The 19,376-nt window shown below is 37.5% G+C and overlaps 1 protein-coding gene and 2 non-coding genes across 4 annotated transcripts; all 3 read left to right on the forward strand.

Moving 5' to 3' along the window:
• The first annotated feature begins 3,881 nt into the window (after positions 1-3,881).
• On the forward strand, positions 3,882-19,198 carry CHEK1 (checkpoint kinase 1). 2 transcript variants are annotated; one of them, XM_054592887.1, is made up of 12 exons: positions 3,882-3,949; positions 4,791-5,014; positions 6,229-6,293; positions 6,388-6,457; positions 11,316-11,504; positions 11,929-12,033; positions 14,146-14,241; positions 15,286-15,394; positions 15,583-15,760; positions 16,016-16,147; positions 17,805-17,906; positions 19,080-19,198. In XM_054592887.1, the coding sequence occupies exons 1-12, from the start codon at positions 3,885-3,887 to the stop codon at positions 19,173-19,175; spliced, it is 1,431 nt and encodes a 476-aa protein (XP_054448862.1). In that variant the 5' UTR covers positions 3,882-3,884; the 3' UTR covers positions 19,176-19,198. The 2 variants fall into 2 exon arrangements, with proteins under 2 accessions (XP_054448862.1, XP_054448863.1); XM_054592888.1 differs by lacking the exon at positions 17,805-17,906.
• Positions 8,900-9,063, forward strand: LOC129086400 (U1 spliceosomal RNA). The gene has a single exon (XR_008530809.1). It is a non-coding gene; the product is annotated as a U1 spliceosomal RNA (small nuclear RNA).
• Positions 12,183-12,315, forward strand: LOC129086393 (small nucleolar RNA SNORA5). The gene has a single exon (XR_008530803.1). It is a non-coding gene; the product is annotated as a small nucleolar RNA SNORA5 (small nucleolar RNA).
• Positions 19,199-19,376: the final 178 nt, after the last annotated feature.

Genomic DNA, 19,376 nt, shown 5'->3' on the forward strand with positions numbered 1-19,376 from the left:
AGTGTAAAAAATCCTCAATTCTAAAAAGCAAGACAGTATTTTCCGATCCCTGGAGGCAACCTTTTTCAACTCTGCTAATTCTCACATCATTTACCTCCACCTCATTAAGTAACTTGCCTTTTTTTGCTCTGTGTTGGTTTTTTCAATTTTAGGTATCACCCTTTGACTTTCTGGTGTGCAAATTGAAGATTTAGCCCTCTTTTTCACCATCCTGCTATTCCCATGGACCATTTTAAGGTTCTATTATAGTTATGATTTAGGTTAGCTCAGTAGTTTTTACCTTATAGCTTTTCACAACTAGGCCACGTGGTATACTGTTACTGCTTTTTCCCCCTGCGTAACTTTTTTCTTTTCTTTTTTTTTGTACTTGTCGCTAATTTCTCCCCAGACTCTCATTCATTTGTGCCAACCTCCTTTCAATATATTTAGATTCATAAGGTATGTCTTAAGAGATGTCTTCTGTTTGCTGTTTGTTTGGCTTACTCCAGGTTTGCCACACACCTCTTTGGTTGGTGTCTCCTTTCACTATCATTTTATGTATGTTAATCCCCTGACTTCTTTCTTGATTTGTCAGTTCTGACTACCTTCCTGAGAAAGTGTGTGGGAGATAAAATTCTTGAGACTGCATGTCTCATGCCACACTCAAAAGGTTGGCTTGGTAGAGTTCTAGGTTGTGAATAATTTCCTTAGAATTATTTTGAAGGCATTGGCTCATTTTCTCTCTTCTAAGTGTTGAGAAATGCAATGCTATTCTGATTTTTTTTTGTATATGTGTCCATTCCCTCTCACTCCCATCCCAGACCTTTTTGTATGTAATATTTTGAAATTTTCCCAATGATGTATCTTGGAGTTGATCATCCATTGTTGGGTACCCTAAACTTTGAAGTGTGTATGGAAAGTCAGGTTTTTCAGTTCTGGGAAATTTCCTTGAGTTATCTGTGGATTTCTCCCAATTATGCTTTTCTTTCTGAAAAAATAAGCTATTTGGATGTCAAACTTCCGGGATTGATTAATCTTCTAATATTCTAATTGTTTTCTATCTTTACGCTTCCTTCTGGAAGATTTTCTTAAAAAAGATCTTTGTAACTTGTCTATATAGTTTCCCTGTTTTCTGCTATCACATTTTTTAATATCCCAAGAGGGTTTTTTGTTTTAATATTCCTTTGTTTTGACTTCTTTCATATTAAAGGCCTTCTCAAGTTCTTGGTTGTCTTCTCTTTTTAAGAGTGGGATCCTAAAAAGCTAATTGCAAGGTCTGTTTGGGGAGAGGGGTCTGGCTCATTGAATGTGGGCCTCAGGCCTGTGATCTGGCTTAGTTTTTACATTGGGAAATTCCTGATACTGGTATTTGTAGGTTTCTTTTATATAGGTAACACTCCCTTGAGAAGGCTTGTTTATTGTTTACCCTCTGAGGATAGAAGCCAGGCTGCCAGATTTCTAAGAGTAAAGTGCAAAAAGAAGGCTTTAGAGGTTCAGCCTTCAGTGCATAAACTTAATCTCTTTGGCACCCAAGCCTTTAATTGAGCCTGATGCTCTCCAGCTCGGGTACCATGTATTTACCTTCTCAAGTTTTGTACCAGCTTGGGGTGGGGGTGGGGCAGTTCTTTGGGTACACAGACGGAAAGGAACTAAGTGTGTCTGCTTCTTACCTAGTCTTTCAACCTACCCTTTTCTCAGCCCCACCTTCACCCATATTTCAGTTACTTGGTGTCACTAACTCAACTTGAGCCTTTTGGAAGCTCTGATGTAAATCGAGTTGCCGTTCTGCTTTCCCATTGCTGGCTTTAACGTTCGTCTTTATTTTATCTAAAGACTTTCCACTTGGCAACATCTTGTTTTTCATTTTCTATTCTTGTGCCTTTTAAAGACTTTCTATTTTAGTAAGGTTCGAGAAGGGAACAGAGGCTGTTGTGTGCCATCATTTTCCTACGTGCTATCTTTAACTGTGTATTCTCCCTGAAATTTGTATGCCTTTTTCCAGGCTAAGATTACTTTAATTCCATCCAGAAACATAGAAACTAAGCGGGTCCTCCTTTTTGTTTCTTCATACCCTTTGTTTGCAACACAGTGCGCACAAATCGGAGAACATGTAAATGACCTGAAAACACGTTTATTAGAAGCCTAACCTGGGATGTCATGATTCAAAACTTCTCCAATAGGCATTTTGAAGTGTTCTAGGCTTGTTTTAAAACAGATGGGTGTATTTTCAAAAAATAAAGTGTACTGGGGTGATGGTTAGTTGTGCAACATAACTTACACTTATTTTACTCTATAACCAGTAACACAACTCGGCTAGTTATGCTCAGTGCATATGGCTCCGCTTTCATGACAAGTTCCCAGTCATTAACTGTCAAGACAGAATACCTATTTCAGTTTTTCCTATTTTATCCTCAATGCAGGCCCCTTTCCCCAGAATTTACTTTCTCATTTAAACTGGTTACTCCACTTTCATAGTTGGCATTGTAAAATGAGGCGAAACAATGTTTTCGTTCCACCCGCCTGTTTCTTCCGCAATAAGAATGAGAAGCAGGACTAAACTATGCAGATTCTTCAAAAACGGTGGGGCTCAGATGTTGTTCCGGAGCCAGTTCAAAAAACACGGGGCAAAACCGGTCATCTCTGCACGACCTCAAACTAAGGGAGACCGCATCCGCTGCCTTCCCAGCCAGTTACCGGGGGACCGGGCTCTGGGGCTCCCCGCACTTTCCTTCGCCCCTTCCAGCTCTGCTTCTCAGTTCTCTGCTTCTCGGCTGGCGCTTGGTCTGTGCCGCACTGGAAGATGACAGTGACCATGGGCCACACAGTCCTGTCCGGTCGCCGGACAACTGCGCGGAGGCGCCAGTACCGGAGAGGCGGTGCGCCCGGGCGGAAACGCAGCCCCACGCGCACTCCTCTCAGGTCTCCGGCGCCGCCGGGGACGAGAACGCCTTTGGGCTCAGAGAGCTTTCGCATGGGTGCGTTGGGATGCTTTTGGCAGCCAGGACCTCCTCCCGGCGCCACAGGAGCCCGGGCCCAGCTGCAGAAGCCTGTGCGAGCAAGGCGGACCCACCGCCTGCGGCGGTCACCCTTCCAAACCTGAAGAACTGGAAAGCGCGCCTCCCTGCTTTACGGCAAGGGCGCTGCGTTTGCGGCAGTGTGACGCCGCCAGTTTTGGCGGGAAAAGCGCTGCATTTGGATTGCTGTCGTGGCAGGCGGAGGACCGCCCGGTGAGGAAGGTGCGGGAGGGTGGCAAGGGCGTCTGCAGAGGAGTTCGGGGTCCGCATTGGATGCGGGGGGCATGGCGACAGGCACAGGTCTTGGAGAGGCTCCCATGGAGGGGCGGATCCAGAGGGCGGAGAAGAGGGTTCCTGCGGTCTGGGTGGTAGAGGGACTGCAAACGCCACCCCCGGGCTAGTCCGTGTGCCACCCGTCCCCTCTTTCCGCCTCTCCGGGTAGGCTGGCCCCGCCCCGGATCCCCCCGGCCTAGGGGACGCTGCAGGGGTGAAGAGGAGGAGCTGCGGCGGTTGTAGCTACCGTCCCCTCACCCTCGGACCTCAAAGCCTCGCTTCTCGCCCTCCTCCGCATCCCCCAGGAGGCGTCGGCCCCCAGCCCTCATCACCACTGCGCCTTCCCCTCCGGGGACTAGAAAAGCGGCTCTGAGCGTGCGGTGTGTGCACGAATGGACGCGCACCGGACAAAGTGCCACAGTTTAGGATACTCGCCTTGCGGTTTACCCTGGGACGAAATACGGGTGGCGAGGTGCCGGGGGAAACAAGAGCTGTTATTTATATTGAGGGCTCCTGGCAAGGCGCGGAGCTCCGCGGCTTCCCAGGTGATGGAAGCTCGAACTCATCCTGCGTCTTTTCTGCGTCCTGCCCCTTACAGCCCGGGTGCCCCGTGGCGTCATGGCTGTGCCCTTCGTGGAAGACTGGGACCTAGTGCAGACGCTGGGCGAAGGCGCCTACGGAGAGTGAGTCTGGGTCCTGCCCCGCTCCACCTCCCCCCCTACCCCTGTGTCCCCGCACCCGCCCGTGTCTTGTCTGGTTTGAGCACAAAGTCCTTCTTCTGAAATTGTTCATATTCATACACTGGGGCCTCGGAAAACAGACCTCTGCATTTGAAATCTAAGACCTGTGGGAACTGAAGCTGTGCAATCTTTCCTAAGGACTTTTTTTTTTTTCTTTTACATTTTCTTTGTAAAGAGCTGGAAGGGACCGCCGAAGGCAGTTTCTTCTGCCACATTCCCCTCGGGGTTTCGGAGTAGTGGTTCCATGAACACGTGATCAGACACTGGAGTCAGACTGTCTGGTGCCACAGCGTCAGTCTGTCACATGCGGGTCGTTGTTTTGTTCTTAGGCACGCATCTTAATGTCCCTGTGTGCGTCTGTTTTTTTAGCTGTAAGATGGCAATAATGGTGCCGACCGCATGGGTGATTAGGGTTAGTGACCACAGGATTAATAAACGTTAGGTAGTGGTATTCAAATTAAATTATAGAGGATGTGTATAGGTGACGGAGCCTAGAATGGCTGTTGTCCCATTTTAGTTTATTTTCTCCATCGTTTGTTAAATGACTTGGTTATACAGCATAATGACTTCTTTGGTGCATTATGTATTATCCCTCACGTTTCAAAAACGAGTGGTATCTCCTTGTGGAGAACATGGCAGGAACCATTCCCATGGTTTCTCCTTGGTGGAGAAACTTAATAAAGGTAAAATAGTATTAGATGGGTCATGTTTAATCTTTTCAGGTTTTAAAAATAAATAGAATTCAAGTGTCTGGAGTGTTACAACTTTTCCTTTTTCTTTGTAGGGTTCAACTTGCTGTGAATAGAAGAACGGAAGAAGCAGTGGCAGTGAAGATTGTAGACATGAAGCGTGCCGTAGACTGTTCAGAAAATATTAAGAAAGAGATCTGTATCAATAAAATGTTAAATCATGAGAATGTAGTGAAATTCTATGGTCACAGGAGAGAAGGCACTATCCAATACCTATTTCTGGAGTATTGTAGCGGGGGAGAACTTTTTGATCGAATAGGTATGGAAAAGATTTAAGATAATTATTCTGCTAAAGAAGTTTCTAAATTTGTTTTTTAAACTTGGGGGTGCTGTTTGGTCATTGTCCATTCAGAATTGCTTATGCAACAGAGAAATTGAAATAAATTGTTTTTGCAACTTAAGATATGAAAACATGAAGTCATTCAAGAAGACGTTCTTTGCAAGTTGTGTTAAGTGATTTTGGTTGGTAATGTTTTGAAGATTTTAAGAATGATAAACTAATCTCATGGTGAAGTATTATAAATGCAATGCATTTTTTGTCTACAATTTTTTTGTAGATACTTTAGTTACTTGAAAACGTTGCATATATTTACAGATCCAAAATAATACATTGTTATGTTTCTTCATGTTTTTGTTTAAGTGAAATAATTTACAGTTTTCTTCAATTGCTGTTATACATACTAAGTAAATTCTGTTTCTGCTACTTAAATGTTCTATGTAGACTCAAAGGCTTGATATTACAGAACACTGAGAAGTACATAAAATTTATCCCTTGGATCTAAATTTATTATTTAAGTCCATTTTATTAACAGTTAAAATTGATTATTAGAATCTCTAGTATTTAATCTCAGGAGAGAGTTGAGTGTAAAAAAAATCATGAGTTAATAAAAGAGGTCAAGATATAATAAAATAATTGACAGTAGGAGATTTCTTAATTAAACTTTATTTCCTCAAGAAACTTCACAGGCATTCATGACTTAGTAGTGTGAGAAGTTATGTGAAGTTTAAATTTATTGTTTAATATTTGGTGAAATTAGCTTATATTTGCCCCAGCTTCCACTTTGGCAATTACATTTCAAGAGTGGAAAAATACTGGCAAAACATTTTGATGAAATTAGGGGAGAATTCAAAAGATCAAATAAATCATGGTTAATACAAGATGAGCAGGGGCTCTCAAGGTATGGTTTGTATTCTTGGTTTGGATAATAGTTATTTCTGTAATTTTCCTGTAATATTATCTTTACCACGTAACAGACGGGGAAATGTGAGTTATTAAGTAAGAAATGTGAGTTGTATTAAATGCCTTACTGAACTCCAGAGGCTTTTGTTGGTATAAGGTTGTTTGCTAAAGTACAATCACAAGTGTTTAATCTTAGAATTAAAAAAACGATGTGGTTGTTTGCTTATTATATTTACCTGGTAAACTAACTTTCCTAATTAATTCTTCTTTTTTTTCCATAATTATTCTTACAGAGCCAGATATAGGCATGCCTGAACAAGATGCCCAGAGGTTCTTCCACCAACTCATGGCAGGGGTGGTAGGTACAGTTGTCTCTTTTCCTTTTCCTTAAAGTTAGTATGAGTGAAGTAAGTTACGAAATTCTGGTATGCTTCCCTTTGCTTTCTGCTTAGGTTTATCTGCATGGTATTGGAATTACTCACAGGGATATTAAGCCAGAAAATCTCCTATTGGATGAAAGGGGTAAGTGAAACATTTTGTCACTGCTACCTAAATTATTTTAACACAGCCATATAAGGGTGTTTCAGGGCTTTTGCATTAGTGAAATTTCAGGGCAAACAATCTGAAGAGTCTTGGTCTGGGCAACATGTGGGATATTGAGACTTCACAAGTCCTTCATGACATGGTTTGGGATGAGACAGAGAAATCTGAGCTAGATGCAAGGGCAGCTCACTAGATGAACAGCTATGTAAATAGTCTAAAACAACTCTTTAATGAATTAATAAGTGAAAGTTTTTATTGGAATAGCTTGGGCTTTATCTTTGTCCTGCTTATACTTTTTAATCTGTGACTTGGATAAAGGTACAAGGAGTTTAGTTATATTTTATGGATGAAACTGAGAGGGGTAGATAGTGAAAGTGTTAGCTCATAGAATCGGAATCAAAAAAGATGACAGAAATGTTAGCTCTATGAGATAGTGATTTTTGTCTATTTTGTTTAATGCTCTATTTAATGCATTAGGATAGTGCCTGGCAAATAGTAGGCTTTCAAAAATATTTCTTGAATGAATGAATTTAGCAGACCAGAGAGGTGGGTCAGATTTAATCAGTTGTTTACCATTAGGAAAAAATCTACAGTCCAATATTTGGTTTGAAAAAAGTACCAGATAAAGTTGAATGGCATATCTTTGGCAGCAGAGCAGATTACAAAAGACCATTACTGGGCAGCAAAGTTCATAATAGTTACCAGTGTAATTTGGTCATTAGAAAACTAAGGTGAGGCCACACCAGAAATAGTGGGTATCCTGGGAAAACACTGTAGAAGGCATGCGGGCCACTGAAGTACCAGAACAATGAAAGGGCTGAAATTATGTAAAATAAGGAATTATTGAATTACAGTTAGCAGGGGAAACCTGCTAATTGTTCTGTACAGTTCTTCAGAACACTTGGGTGAAAACTATACGGAAGCAATTTGCAGTAGTACAAGGATGACCCATTTCAATGAGTCTGTCCAAAAAATCCATAGGTTGCTTTGGAAAATAGTGAATTTGTAACATGTGAGTTAAACTCTGGATTATTGATTATTAAGGGACATTGTGAAGGGAATTTAAATGTTGCTTGGATAGTTGGTCCAAAGTACTTTTAAGATCTTGCTCAACCTTGAGGTTTACTGTTTCTGGAAGTATTGTTCCCCACAAATGACAGCGGACTGTCTTAGCTGCCTCTGTCTAATGTCTTCCTTAACTCTAATTGACCTTCATACGAGGGGATACATTAAGAAAAGCCAGATTATATAAGTAATGGAGACGTGAATATGTAAAAATACCTGGAATATGAAAACTTTGTTCCCCAACTAAAAATATTGGGGGTTTTTCTCTTTATAAAAATGTGTGCTGGTTGGTGTGGCTGGTGTGGCTGGTGAGGCTGGTGAGCGCAGACCTGTAAACCAGTGTCGCTGGTCAAGGCTCGTGCCTGGGTTGTGGGCCAGGTCCCCAGTAGGGGGCTCATGAGAGACAACCACACATTGATGTTTCTTACCCTCTCCTTTTCCCTCTCTCTAAAAATAAATAAATAAAATCTTTAAATAAAATGTGATGACAAAATGAGATCAAAAGTATAAAGAAAAATGTAAAAAAATCATCAGAAACCCACCAGTTACTATTTTGGTGAATATCTTTGTTAATACTTTGGTGAATATCTTTTAGCTATCCTTTTATTAGCTCATTTACTAACCTAACTGTCTAAGAGCCTCCTTTGGTTGGTTAGCCTTCTGCAGGTTGTTTCATAAGGCACATAGCAAAATTTTAGATATTAGGAAAATTTGGTGTATGGGAAAAAAGGAACTGTAGAATGTCCTGTTGATGAATCTGAGAAATGAAAGCACAAGCTGGGAGAATTCTCTTTGCTTCTATTTTTAGTTTTCTTTCTATTACTTACTGACTCCTAAAGCCTTGATGGTATTATAATCAATTCTTCTCCTTCCTCATCTACAAATTAAATTCTTTTTTGATTAAATGCCAGTTTCAAACTACATAAAATCCTCTGGAATATAGGGCTTCCATGCCTCTAAACATGAGAGGCAGAACAGCACGGTGTTAGAAGCTTGAGTTTTAGAGTCGTTTGAACCGAGGTTTAATCTAGGCTGCCTCATAGGGTGTACAGCCCAGGGTAAGTTGCCTAACTTCTCTCTCTGCCTCACTTTCTTCATTTATAGAATAGGGAGAGTAAGAGTAAGAGAGTATCTACTTGGGTTGTGAGTATAAAAGAGATACATATAAACATCTATGTGCCCACCTGGCTTAAAAAATGCAACATTTCACAGCATTGTGTTTAAATAGCAAAAACTGGAAGCAATCCAAATATCTATCAACAATAGAACACATAAATTATGAAATGGATGATTTACAGCTACAATTAATTACATGGATGAAATATAATGTGATATACAGGAAAAAAAAAAGTTGCGGTACTCACCTGGCGGGGGAGATACCATGATTACAAAGGTGGTTTTCCCAGGGCGAGGCTCACCCATTGCACTCCGGGTGTGCTGGCCCCTGCCGTTTCCCCAAATGTGGGAAACTCGACTGCAGAATTTGTGGTAGTGAGCGACTGCGTTCGCGCTCTCCCCTGGGGGAAAAAAGGTGCATAAGAATTCATACAAATATGATGATTCTATTTATATGAAGTTCAAAAATATGTAAAATCAAATACATTGTTTAGGAATGGAGACATGGAAAAGATCACAAGAATGGGCATAATAAAACTCAAAATAGTGGTTATTTCTGAGACAGTAAGGAAGAGAATATATTTTGCAAAATATTTAAGGGGATTTCAGAGGAGATAGGAGGTTCTTACACAGGGTGTTGGGTGAGTGGATGTTCATTGTATTGTTCTTCATATCTTGCATATTATTTAAATATTCTTTTGTTTCTATTCAATAATAATTATCTTTAAAATAGAGAAAACATTACCAATATAATTGAAGTCCTCCTGTGTATTCCTTCACAGGTATATTTCCCTTTCTTTTTCTCAGAAGTAAATACACTCTTTAATTTAGAATTTATTATATGCAGTTCTCTAACCTGAGTATTATGTTGCAAGTATAATGAAAGAACAAAATCCAAGGAATACTGTGGTCCTCCATTAGTATTTTAAGTGATTACTACTTATAAGTAACTTGGAGCTCAGTCTCAGTGGTTTATTAAGATTGTATCATATTAAAAGGTAATTATAGTAGCTACCTCCCAACTCAAACACAGGTGAACATCATCAATGGCTTACATATTATACTGTGCAGATGTAATTGGTATTTAAATAATCCCCTATTTTGAGACAGTTCTTTGTAGCTTTTGAAAACAAATAGAACAATGATGACTGTTCTGTGAATTTGTGCAGAGACCCAATATAAAAATTGGGTCATGTCACAATGAATATTTCTTTCGATGCTTGCCTTTTTCTTCACTTATACCAACTCCTGTCAGTACATATAGATATAACTTTTTAAAAACAATTACATAGTTACATTGTATATACTTATGATAAGATTTAATCACTTCTTTATTGGTGGACATTTATTTAAAAATAATACTGCTATGAATATCCTTAGGTTTGTGAGGTTGTGGGAGTACATATTTCTTTGGATGTGGTCCTAGAAGTAGAAATTGCTAGTTCAAAGAGTATATGAATATTTCACATTTTGACACCTTTTGACAGATTGCCCTCTAAAAAGGTTAAAAATAGGGAATCTTCCCAAAGTCCTTTAACTAGATTCCTTTGCTATAAGGTTCTATAATGTTCTGTATTTTCATAACCCTCACAACAGTTGTCTGTTGTTAGTTTTCTCCAGTAATTTCTGTAACTACATTGGCTAGCGTAGTGTCACTCTGTTATGGTAGACATTCACCAAGGAAAAGTTAAATTGAATGTTCTGGCTGCAGTTTGTGTGTGTTGAAGATGGGAAGTTAGAGTGGAAATTTGTTTTTCTGGTTTGTTTTTTTATACAGAGCTCCTTCTCCTTTTCTAAACTTACCTGCTTTAACAAGAAGTTCTAGTGGTTTGTAGATCTTTAGTTTTGTTGTGTCTTTACCTACAGGGGTGGGCAAAAGTAGGCCTACAGTTGTGAGTATGTGAAACACAGTGTTAACATTAATAAAGCAGTTGCCATAATCCTAACCCGCATGTCTTTTTCCATATGAACAACCGCAAGCCTACTTTTGCCTACCCCTGTATTTTCTTCCTGACAACAGGGTTTTGTTTTTTTTTTGCTGCTTTTAGGCAAAGTTGTGCCTAATACATTATTGATGTCTCCATCCTGCTGGCTGCACAACCCAGTAAAGAGCTTGGCCCTGTGCTCGGCCCAAGCCTGGAGTGCCCTTTTCCGTAAGGGCAGGCCCTTTGGACTTCAGTGTCTTTCTTTAATACGTTTTGTGTATTGATGATATTTCTCTCTCTCTCTCTTTTTTAAAGATTTTATTTATTTATTTTTAAAGAGAAGGAAAGGGAAGGAGAAAGAGGGAAAGAAACATCAATGTGTGGGATACCTCTTATCCCCTACTGGGGAACCTGGCCTGCAACCCAGACATGTGCCCTGACTGGGAATCGAACTGGTAGCCCTTTGGTTTGCATGCCAGCGCTCAGTCCACTGAGCTACACCAGCCAGGGCTGATGATATTTCTCTTAAGTGAATAGAAGTAATGAGTCCTTTTACTAATCTTAGCTAGAGGATGATGTCTTACTTATTTTTAAAAATCGGTTGTTTTAAGGTAGAATAGTTCTATAAACCTTAGGTAACACCAGTGATTTCCCAATAAAATTTAATTCATTTATGTATATCTCATTACAAAATATTTTTATCCAGTGCCATCTCTTTTTCCTTGTTTTAGATAACCTCAAAATCTCTGACTTTGGCTTGGCAACAGTGTTTCGGCATAATAATCGTGAGCGTTTATTGAACAAGATGTGTGGTACTTTACCTTATGTTGCCCCAGAACTTCTAAAGAGAAAAGAATTTCATGCAGAACCAGTTGATGTTTGGTCCTGTGGAATAGTACTTACCGCAATGTTGGCTGGAGGTAAGAGCTATTTAATCATGATAAAACCCCTGACCTGTGGAAAGACAGATTTGTTATACCAAAGTAAGTGAAAGATACCAAGGGCACCCATATTTGTATGACAGTGTTTTAATAGTAAATTTTTTATAACTGGGTTGGAACTTTTAATCCCAACAGTTTTAAAAAATGGGGAATGTATAGCAATGAAATGAAATACCACAGTAGCTCTTGCTTTTAAGATTCATGTGAATACTTTTGGAAAGAGTAGGGCAGGAAGTGGTTCATGCGTCTTTCAGTGCTTCTAAAATATCTGAATTGGTACTCTTAGTTTGAAAACCATATTGAATTAACTTGGAGGAACTGGACTTGTTGATTATTTTTCCTTGGAACCTTTGCTACATAGTAATATGAACACTCAGAAGACTGGGACTTGTTTCTTTTTTAGAATTGCCGTGGGACCAGCCCAGTGACAGTTGTCAGGAATATTCTGATTGGAAAGAAAAAAAAATATACCTCAACCCTTGGAAAAAAATCGATTCTGCTCCTCTAGGTAACTGCGTTATCCTGATTGAAAGTACTGATTTCTTGGATAATGAAGCATAATACTGTTTGATTACTTTTTTATTACATTTTTTAACTTTTAAATGATCATGTAAATAATCTATGATTTTTGTAGATAAATTTAAAAATAATAAACACCGCAGCCAAGTCAAATTCGGTGCCTGCCCCGGCCATGGCAGGCACCGGCCCTGCAGGCTGCCACAGGAACATTGTGGCTCATGGGCCCTGAGGCCCTGGTCGGCCTCAGGGATAAATTTGGTTACAGACACCAAGCGCCTAGAAAAAAAATGAAATAATAATAAATAAAAATTTGAACAAAAAACAGTTCTATAATCCCTCAGAAATAGCCTCTTTTAATATTTTGATATGTGCTTTTACACTTTGTTGTAAAATTAAATAAAAACATTTAAGTACATATATTTGTTATATATGTATACTATTCATAAGTATGTGTGTTTTTATAAAAAAAGTGAGATCACACTACATATACATGGTATCTTATAACTTGTTTTTTCTGTGTTAATGCTTTGTGAACTTTTTCCGTAACTATAATTATAGGCCTACATCATTGTTTTTAAAGACTGAAGGAATTCTGCTAAACGGAATTCCTTCAGAGTCTTTATTACACTCATCCAGTTCACTGTTTTAAAGATACAGATTTTTTCCTAATTTTTCATCGTCATGAAAGAGATATGATTATCCATATAACTTAATCTTTGGTCATACTTTTAAATTATTTAATTAAAATAAAACCCCAAATGTGGAATTGCAGGGTCAAGAATGTAGGAAGTTTTAATTATTCTGGTTTACTTTGCCAAATTGCTTTTCAGAAAGTTCATATCATTCCATCACAATCTCATTAATTTACATTAAAAAATATTTAAGTAACAGACCTGTAAAAATATATTCACTGTTTTTTGTTTTTATTTTAAATTTAGTAACAGTGAGGTTCTATATCCACTGTGTATTTATTAGGTTTTTTAAAAGCATTGTCATTAGATCTTTGCACTTATTTATTTTTTATTGAATTTATTGGAGTGACATTGGTTAATAGAACTATATAGGTTTCAGATGTACAGTTCTGTAATACATCATCTGTGTATTGTATTGTGTTTACCACCCCAGATCAAGTCTCCTTCCATCTCCAATTATCCCCTCTTTACTCTCTCCTACATCCTATCTTTGCATTTATTACGAATATTTTTCACAATTTGTCATATATTTTTATTTTGTTTATGCTATTTTCTTAAAGATTTTATTTATTTATTTTTAGAGAGAGGGGGAGGGAGGGAGAAAGAGAGGGAGAGAAACATCAGTGTGTGGTTGCTTCTTGCACGCCCACTACTGAGAGCCTGGCCTACAACCCAGGCCTGTGCCCTGACTGGGAATGGATCCAGCAACCCTTTGGTTCGAATGCTGGCACTCAATCCACTGAGCCACACCAGCCAGGGCTGTTTATGCTATTTTGACAAGCAAAAAGGTTTATATTTTTAATTATTTGAATATTTTTTTTTGTCCTTTGTGGTTCCTGACTATATAGTCGTGTTTGGAAAGGACCTTGACATGAGAAGAAAATTTCCTGTGTTTTCATTTGTGTTTTCATGGCTCCATTTTTTTCATTTAAACCTTTTGTCCATTAGAAAATTATTTTTGTGGTAGGAGATGTTTGAATTCTTTATCAAGACAATTAAGATAACAGTATACTAGAAAGTAATTTTTTTTTTTTAATCAAACTGCATGAATGAGGGCTTGACATTGGAACAAGTTTGGTGTTGAAGATGGATGAGAGTTTTTTTGTATCTTTGTTTTAATGTTGTCACCTGGGGAGAAATGTTTCTGCCTGGCTCTTACACTACTTTTTGCAAATAACTTAGAATCAGATCTGGGCAGAATATTCTAAGACACAAGACAGTAGCAAAGAACAATTGCATGAAATTCAAGCAATAATTTAATAGTCTTAATAATTTATTCTTTCTCTTCCCCACAAATAATATTTAGACATAAAGAGACCTAGAGAGAACGTGTTCCATATCACAAACTATAGGCTTTTTTAATCTGCATTTAGACTTTTCTAAATGTTGTCTTAACGTTCTGTTTTCAGCTCTGCTGCATAAAATCCTAGTTGAGAATCCGTCAGTAAGGATTACCATTCCAGACATCAAAAAAGACAGATGGTACAACAAACCACTCAAGAAAGGTAGTATCCTTAAAATACAAGTATTTCTTTTTTCAGTGAAAGAACTTGTAAAGTCACTATCACAAGTCAACAGCACAAGATAGCATGGATTATATGGCAGGAAAAATATAAAAAATAATTTTAGTTTTATTAATTATAAAGTCGAAAGTAAGGGTTCTATAGCCAAGTGACAGAGAAACTTGTCTTCCTGAGGATATTCCATTAAATCTAAGATTTGAAAACTAAAGGGGAGTTAGCCAGATGAATCAGAACAAGATACGTGGCAGAGTCAGAACAAGGTTCAAATAGAGAGAGGAACATTTGAGGGGAGGAGGGGGTGGGTAGGAAGGCAAGTAAATCAGCAGATTTGGCAGTGCAGCCTGAGGGAGTTTCTAATGACTTCACTGGCTTTGGGAAATGAGAGATGGTATCATACACTAAAAAATGAGGTGCTGGAAGGTGGTTTGGGAATTGGACAAGAGTGTAGAACTTTACAAAACAGTCATTGTGGAGAGAGGGAGAGGAAACTGACTAGAGAAACATAGCATTGACTGTCACTATTGAGGATCCAGCTGAGGGTAGTAACCATGAATTTATAGTGACATCATTTTCCGTATAGCAGTTATTCTTGTTAAAGCTTTTCCAGTGGGGCAAGGAATGTTGGATAGAGCAGATTCATAATGTTCATTGCCATTATCATATATTATTTTTTATTTTTTATTTTAAGAAGTTTTTATTTTTTAGCTAGGTCTTTCTGTCCTCGTAGAACGTTTTTCTGTTACCATAAATGGTACCATTAAAATTACGGCCTAGTACTCCACACTCGGAATGTACTTACTGATCAGGATTTGTGCAATTTGACAAGTGAGTCCTAGAAGTTCATAATGACCACATTTCTCATAAAAATCATGTGGAGGAGCCATTATTTGTTGTATAAGTATTTTGTGTTAAGTGACTTCAGATGTAGTTCTGCTTCTTCAGGTTGCCAGTTATGTTAATTAAGAAGTTTCTTCATAGAAGATTTGAAAGCATTTGTATTTATTTTATGTATTTATTTTTTTTTAGGGGCCAAGAGGCCCCGAGTCACTTCAGGTGGTGTATCAGAGTCTCCTAGTGGGTTCTCTAAGCACATTCGCTCCAATTTGGACTTCTCTCTAGCAAACAATGCTTCTAGGTAAGATTAATTAATAAAGATCAAGTACTTGTTGAAGGTGATATTCCCATGGAAAGTAATACATGTGTATCTTTCATCTTAGTAATGATCGTCACTTTTATTGGTGTGAGAATGTGTAATATGTTATGAAACAGGCCTGACGTTTTATTTAATAAAGATATATTTTTCCCCGTATCTTAATGCCTCAGTGAAGAAAATGTGAGATACTCCAGTTCCCAGCCAGAACCTCGGACAGGTCTTTCCTTATGGGACACCAGCCCCTCATGCATTGATAAACTGGTACAAGGGATCAGTTTTTCCCAGCCCACATGTCCGGATCATATGCTTCTGAATAGTCAGTTACTGGGCACCCCAGGATCCTCACAGGTAAGAGAATTTAGTTTTTCAAATAAGTAATGGGAGCCATGTATTTTTAATTAATCTTAAAGTCTTTTTTTTTTAAATGTGTAAATCCTAAAGTATTAACACTTTTAATTTATACCAATTTTTTTGACAAGGAAAAGATAATTAGAGGAGATCTTTATTTATTTTATGTATAAGAATCTTAAATCACAGAAAAGAATTCTCACACTAATTTTGATGATATCAGATTTATTCTGCTTTTCCTTATTTGGCATGTAGAACCCCTGGCAGCGCTTGGTCAAAAGAATGACACGGTTTTTTACCAAACTGGATGCAGACAAATCTTACCAATGCCTGAAAGAGACTTGTGAGAAATTGGGCTATCAGTGGAAGAAGAGTTGTATGAATCAGGTATATTTCATTGATTTTTATTACATCTTTTCCTGAAGAAAAATTTAAAAATGTGAGTAAAAAATTATCATCAGTACATTTAAAAAATTTGAAGTAATTAGTTTGAAAAAGAAACAATTGAAATTAAAGGAACTTAAGTAAAATGTTCTTTACCTTAAGAAATAATATTTCTTAAAAGAGTTCTCTAAGTTATTAAAAATATTGAGACTCAAGTCATTATTTTCTTAAAACCTATCTATACTTAAATTGTAACAAAACAATTGACTCCCTACTATGCAAGAGGGATGAATGCATTAACAGTCCCACACTTCCTCCATGTCCTCTGCTCCCACTTCCAATCTTTGTGTATATTATTATGGCATATTTGTAACGTTGACATTCTGCTGTCCTTAGGCTCTTCAGAAATCTTAATAATATCAAAAACAAGTAGGGGAATATTTTGTAGTATTAAAGGAGACTAAAGAGTCCTGATAATGCAATGTATGATCTTTCACTAGACCATGGATTTAAAGAAAAGCTATAACAAATGTTATTGGATCAGTTGGGGAAATGTGAATATGGGTTTTATATTAATGTTCTTGTATCAGTGTTAAATTTCTTGGGTATGATCCTAAAATTGTGGTTTTTGAGAAAATGTCTCGGTTCATAGCAGAAACATTGAAGTGAAGCGTGTGCTGTCTATAATTTAGATTAAAAAAACCCAAAAAAACCAAGCACATAAAAAAAGACAAGTAAACACATACTTACATAGGTCAGTGAGGTTAATGAAGGGCACAGAGTTATTTGTTATACAGTTCTTTCAGTTTTTCTGTAGATTTGAAAGCTTTAAAAATTAAAATTAAGAGAAAATGCTGTTGTGCGGAAGTCTGAAGCCACACTGATTTTTCTCTCACTTATATAGATAATTCACTCTTTTTTTTTTTTTGGTAGATTTATTGAGATAAAAGTCACCTAACATGAAAATCATCGCTGTAACCATTTTAAAGTATACAAATCACTGGTTTTTAGTATATTCCCAAGATTGTGCAACCATCACCATTTAATTTCAGAAGATGTCATTGCCCCCAAAATAAACTGCACCAGTTAGCAGTTACTTCTTATTCCTCCCTTCTTCATTCCCTGGCAACCACTAATTTACTTTTGTCTATGGACTGCTTATTCTGGACATTCCATTTGAATGGAATTATATAATATATGGCCCTTTGTGTCTGCCTTTACTTAGCATCATGTTTTTAAGGTTAATCCATGTTGTAGCATTTATCAGTACTGTGGTTGCTCTTCAGGCACAAATCTGGACTCTTTTTCTTTCTCATGTTTTAATAACCTTGCTTTGTTCTCATTCTATTTTATTCTTTTTATTTGCTGCTTCTTTCCGTTGTTTTTTGGTAAGAGGCTACTTTATTTTGTTGGCTGAGAGTTCACCTGGACTCACGCCCTGGTTATGGAGCTGTGTCCGGGTCGCTGTCGGCCGGAGCGGAGCGCACACAGCCGCAGGGAGGAGAAGATCCCTGGAAGGAGTGAGCCTGTCGATTGGCACTGCTCCTGTTGTAGAAGTGCTTTTCAGTGTTAGCTCAGTAGCATCACTGACCTGAGCATGTCATTTTTGTTTAGAGTATTTTCTATTCCCACGGCTGGCTTAACCTTATTATTGCTTTAGGTTACCGTATCAACAACCGATAGAAGAAATAATAAACTGATTTTCAAAGTGAATTTGGTAGAAATGGATGAGAAGATTTTGGTTGACTTCCGGCTTTCTAAGGTATGTAGAGCAGCACATTTAAAAAACAAAAACAAAAAAAACTTTGTTTTGCTTAAAGAGGTGTTTGTGCATGTTCATTGTGGAAATTTTTAAAAAATACAAAAAAGTTTAAAGAAAAAAATAAGAATCAAATTTAATCTTATCATCTGGAGAAAACACAGATTTATTTTTGATATATTTCATTATAGTAGTCTTACTACTGCCAATAGTAATAATAGTCTTACTACTACCAATAGTATGTACTATGGATATACTCTTATGTGGAGATTATTTTAAAATGGTACCAAATTTATATATACATGACATTTATAAATATATGGTAACTTGCTTTTTTTAAATTTAATATTATGAACGTTTGTTTCTGTCATTATCCTTCTAAAATATAGTTTATTCAAATGACATTTTCTTTGTAAAAGTTGTGGGTTTTTGTAGAAAATGTAACTAAGTAATGAATTAAAAAAAATACTAAATTATTTTTACCTTTAAAATAATTGCCCTTAATTACCCTTAATAATTTTTAAGCATTTCAAATTTTTCTTACTGAATTTATATATCTTTTTTATAAATATTATGATTTGTCAAAAATGCACATAATTAATGAATCTTTATCTGTTAATAATTCTATGCATAATACTCATATATATAATTTTATTCATATTTTTTGTTATTTCTTAGAAATTATTGGTGCTGAGGTTATATGTAGTTTTAAAGCCCTTGACATGTAAGACAAAAATAGCATCTTCACTGATTCCTGAGAGATGGGACCTAGCTCTAAAGGAGGCGGGAGGAGGAGGAAGAGGTCACACTCCATGCTGGAGATGTGCTGCAATACTGTTGTCCAGGTGTTTGGTATAGAATTACATTATTAAGATCCTAGTGTAATAAAATGTATGTTATAACTAAATCACTGGATTTGTTGTCACAGTATTTTGGCAAGGCTTCAGTGTAGTTGCGTAGCTTATTTTTAGTTTACAAACCTCTAATACCTATGGAAAATAATGACTTGGTCCAGAAATATCAATGCCTGAGACAGACAGGATGCCCTTGTGTTGTCTCTCTGAGCCCAGTGTGGTGGGAACAGTCATGGGCTTGAAATCAAATCAGAATTATTTATTTAGCCATTTCTTCTCCCAAGATTTTTGACATTATTTTTGGATATTATTCCTAATACAGGGTGATGGATTGGAATTCAAGAGACACTTCCTGAAGATTAAAGGGAAGCTGAGTGATGTTGTAAGCAGCCAGAAGGTTTGGCTTCCTGCCACATGATAGATCCATTGGCTTTGGAATTCCTGGTGAATATAGTACTGCTATGTTGACATTATTCTTCCTAGAGAAGATTATCCTAATCTGCAAACTGCAAACAGTAGTTCCTGAAGAATTGTCTTCATCCTGGTCAAACATTTTCCAATTTTTTTGTATGTTCTGGATAAAAATAATACCTATATTTTAATTGTAAATAAAACTTTG

The sequence above is a fragment of the Pteronotus mesoamericanus genome, unplaced genomic scaffold (assembly GCF_021234165.1).
Source record: "Pteronotus mesoamericanus isolate MK-2021 breed Mesoamerican mustached bat unplaced genomic scaffold, CSHL_Meso_final scaffold_371, whole genome shotgun sequence".
Lineage (NCBI taxonomy): Eukaryota > Metazoa > Chordata > Mammalia > Chiroptera > Mormoopidae > Pteronotus > Pteronotus mesoamericanus.

Coding starts and splice junctions, on each gene's coding strand:
- CHEK1 (XM_054592887.1), top strand. CDS start 3,885: ATGGCTGTGCCCTTCGTGGAAGACTGGGACCTAGTGCAGACGCTGGGC. Junction 11,505..11,928: donor TACCGCAATGTTGGCTGGAG/GTAAGAGCTATT, acceptor TTTCTTTTTTAG/AATTGCCGTGGGACCAGCCC. Junction 16,148..17,804: donor AGAAGAGTTGTATGAATCAG/GTATATTTCATT, acceptor TTATTGCTTTAG/GTTACCGTATCAACAACCGA.